General features: G+C 35.0%; 1 protein-coding gene across 1 annotated transcript in view; it reads right to left on the reverse strand.

Moving 5' to 3' along the window:
- The window catches only part of LOC107691858 (probable E3 ubiquitin-protein ligase HECTD4), a 128,342-nt gene that overhangs the window by 60,634 nt on the left and 64,042 nt on the right, over positions 1-3,666 (reverse strand). The window contains 2 exon segments of the mRNA XM_016490682.1: positions 2,236-2,317; positions 2,400-2,589. Of these exon segments, the coding sequence (XP_016346168.1) occupies positions 2,236-2,317; positions 2,400-2,589 (272 nt within the window).

Consider the following 3,666-nt stretch of genomic DNA (forward strand, 5'->3'; position numbering starts at 1 on the left):
ATAAAGTACAGATACTCAAAAAGTGTACTTAAGTACAATACTCAAGTAAATGTACTTAGTTACTGTCCGCCTCTGGTTATAATAAATGTATTAACAGAGCTGTTGTAATTATATACACATTTTTTTCGTCTTACTTTTTATTTTATTTTACAGAACAACAGTAAAATTACAACAATACTAACATTTATGAATGTTGAGGAAGTTCTTGCTTTTTCTCATGCCTCCTCGCGCTTTGGACTTTGAACCCTGGTTAACAAGCAGATAGCAGCGCTGTCAGAATACATGCAATGCACGCGTGTATTAGAAAGCATTAACGTTCTGCAGTTTATTTACTAATTGTTTAAGGCCATTTCGCGATTTCAATCATCGTACAGTAAACCAGCAACAATCACCCCTTCCTCTTCTCATCGAAGACATGCGATGCAGTACTAAACAGTCTCTCGCTGTCGGTGCTTGTAATGACTTTTTCGTCTTTCTCGGACAGTTTTAAATGCTTCCACACTGCTGACATGTTTGCTGCATTATAAAGAGTGCACGCCTCTCACTTTACGCTGGTTGCTATTTGATAGCGTCACGCCATTGTTCGGTACAATTTATTCTGTCTTTTCTCTTATTCAAATTTCGGTTTCGGTTGCCGAACACTTGGTGCATCCCTACTCGATAATGTCAAATTGCACATCGTTAAAACAACAATTACGATATTATATATAATATATACAGTATATATTTATACTAGGGATGCACCGATACCACTTTTTCCAGTACTCGCCCGATACCGATACTTTTATTTTTACACAACTATCAATACTTTGTTGGGTGACCCTTAGCCTTAATGACAGCCTGTAGTCTCCTGGGCATGCTGTCAGTCAGGTTCATGCAAACCTGAACTTCAGTTTTTTTCCCAGACTCGGTCTGAATAATTTTTGGTCCCAAATTTTTTATCAGTTTTAATTGTAGTCCACTGTATGAAGAATTTTTGGGTATAATTTATCACAGTTTACTTTATTTTGATATCCTCACTTACATAAATGAACTATAGTGTCCTGCACCCACTAAAAAAAAAAAATATCAAAAATTATATCTGGTCTATATCTGTTCATTTTTGGTTTGACTGTATATCCTTCGGTTATTTTCACACTTAATTACGGCCATTAAAATGTATTTTACAAGTTTTTCGAGCTGATAAGCAAAAGCACGCTGAGTGGATTGAGCAGGCACTTGTCAAGTTAATATCCCTTTCTCACAGACATCACTGGAAAGTTTGTAGTTCGGTCGGATATGTCAAAAACAAGTAAGTAAAACAATTTGTTCCAGAGCAAATACTTTCAGCTGAAGGCAAAATCTCATCACGTTATATTTTATGTAACTTTAATGCTGTATATTAGAGCATGGCTTTTATGATGGCTGCTGTTGTTGTTGTTTATTCAATAAATAATATTTTATATATATATAGTAGTATTTAGTATTAGGAAACAGTGTGTGTGTTCGTGATGGTGACGAGCGACGAGTGACTGTTTTTACGAGTCAGCATTTAAGACTTTTACATTGAAAGAGACTAAAACAGAAGTTATTTTTAATAACAGCTTGTAAGACGCAGTTAACAAATGCACTGAGCAGCGCTGTCATCGGAAATCACCCTTAACAGATGAAAGACAGTACTACAAAGATAATGCTTTCCTCAGCGGACATTGAAACTAATCTTTTACGTCAATATTAGATTGAGCTGAAGAATGAATGCTGTATCAGATGCGGTAATCACACTCACTCAGTCCATCTCTCTCTCACAATACTCTACATAACACAGTGAGCTTTTAATGAAGTAATACAATACGTTTTTAATGAAGCATCTCAACGTTCCTTCGTTACTAGCTCTAAAGTGACGTTTTCGAATTAGTAACGGGGCTTGTGCGCAGCTGTTAAACTGGCAAACTGAGATTTGAATATGTGGCGGAAGGAAGCAGTTCCGCACAAAAAGGTTTTTAAAGACACTCCGTTGTTGTTTTTCATATATATTTACACTCGTGCCGTCGAACTGTTGTATAAACGCAATATCACTCTCGTACTCGAGCGATACCGGCTCTATATCAGCGGCTGTGATTTGGCCTAATCACAGCCATGCTGATATAGAGCCGGTATCGCTCTCGTACTCGAGTGATATTGCTCATATATCGCACACCCCTACATCCAGCACTGCTTTCTGCTCCCCAAAACCATCAACACTAAACCAGAGCTGACCTTCGTCATGTCCCGATCCATCTTCACCACCTTCTCCATGTTCGCTCCGGTGCCGAGGCGGAAAGGACGACCCTCTGAGCTGCTGCAAGGTGTCACGCAAACACTGACGTCAATCATAACTTTGTGTCAGAACTGAAGTGTTTAATGAGGTGAGTGTGTTTTACCTGAGTAACGGCTGAAGCACCTCATGGGACGACTGGTCTTCTCTTTTATGGATGAAAATGGACAGCTTGCCATCCACGGCTTCACCCTCCTCGCTAGCGTCTCTGTCGGTCTTAGCGCTGCTCTTGGGACAGGCCCGTGTCAGACTGGTGTCGGCCTCAGAGGCGCTGGGGGAGAGCAACGTCTGACAACCTAAATAATATAATATAATAATATAAATAAACATGCTAATAAAGCAGGAAAGAAAAAAAAACACAGATAATATTAAAATTATTAAAATATTAAATAAATTATTCCAAAGTTAGAAATACATAATTAAATAGTGCCTGGAAGTAAATTAAAATAATAATATAAGGAAAAATAGTGCCAGTGAATTTGCAGTTTTCTTTGATGTACTATAACTCAGTAAGATTATTTTTTATTATTATTATTATTTTTTTAAGAAATCAATATTTTTATTTAGCAGCCAGTGTTATTTCAGTATCACTGAGATACTATTATAGTTTTATTAATATTTTGAATTTTTATATTTTCTGTTTTAGTAATTTTGTTGCATATTTTCTTTTTTTTTTTTAGTTTTTTTTGTTTGTTTAGATTAGTTTTTTTTTTTGTAGATCAAGTTAAACTAAATAAAAATCAATGTTGTTCATTGAATGCTGAAATAGTTTTAATTTATTTCAAGTATATATAAAAATATATATATTTTTTTTGTTTGTTTTATTTAACTAAAATATGCCAGGATGTTGCAAGGATGTATTAATTGATCAAACGCGACAGTAAAAATACTGAAAAAAGTGAAAAAAACATTGCTACAGAAAATTTCCATTTGAAATAAATGCTGTTCTTTCAACTTTCAATTCATCAAAAGGATTGCGAAAAATAAAATGCATCACAGTTTACACAAAAATATGAAGTTTTCAACATGTTTTCAACATTTTGTTTTTCTTGAGCAGTAAATCTGCATATTAGAATGATTTCTGAAGATCATGTGACACTGAAGACTGGAGTATAATATTTCACAAAACTACAGTATTTTTATCAAATAAATGCACACTTGGTGAGCAGAAGAGAACATAAAAAACACTTTAAAAAATTGTACTGACCTCAAACTTTTGAACGATCTATTTTCTTATAAGCTAGTTTTAGAGTACAAAATCTTTGGCCGGATCACAATAATAGACTTTTAAAAATATATTTATAAAAGGGATAGTTCCGGTGCTTGATTCTGATTGGCTGAGCCGCGTTCGAAGCTGTTGTAAATTACTCTAC

Source organism: Sinocyclocheilus anshuiensis, unplaced genomic scaffold, assembly GCF_001515605.1.
Source record: "Sinocyclocheilus anshuiensis isolate Anshui unplaced genomic scaffold, SAMN03320099.WGS_v1.1 scaffold206, whole genome shotgun sequence".
NCBI lineage: Eukaryota > Metazoa > Chordata > Actinopteri > Cypriniformes > Cyprinidae > Sinocyclocheilus > Sinocyclocheilus anshuiensis.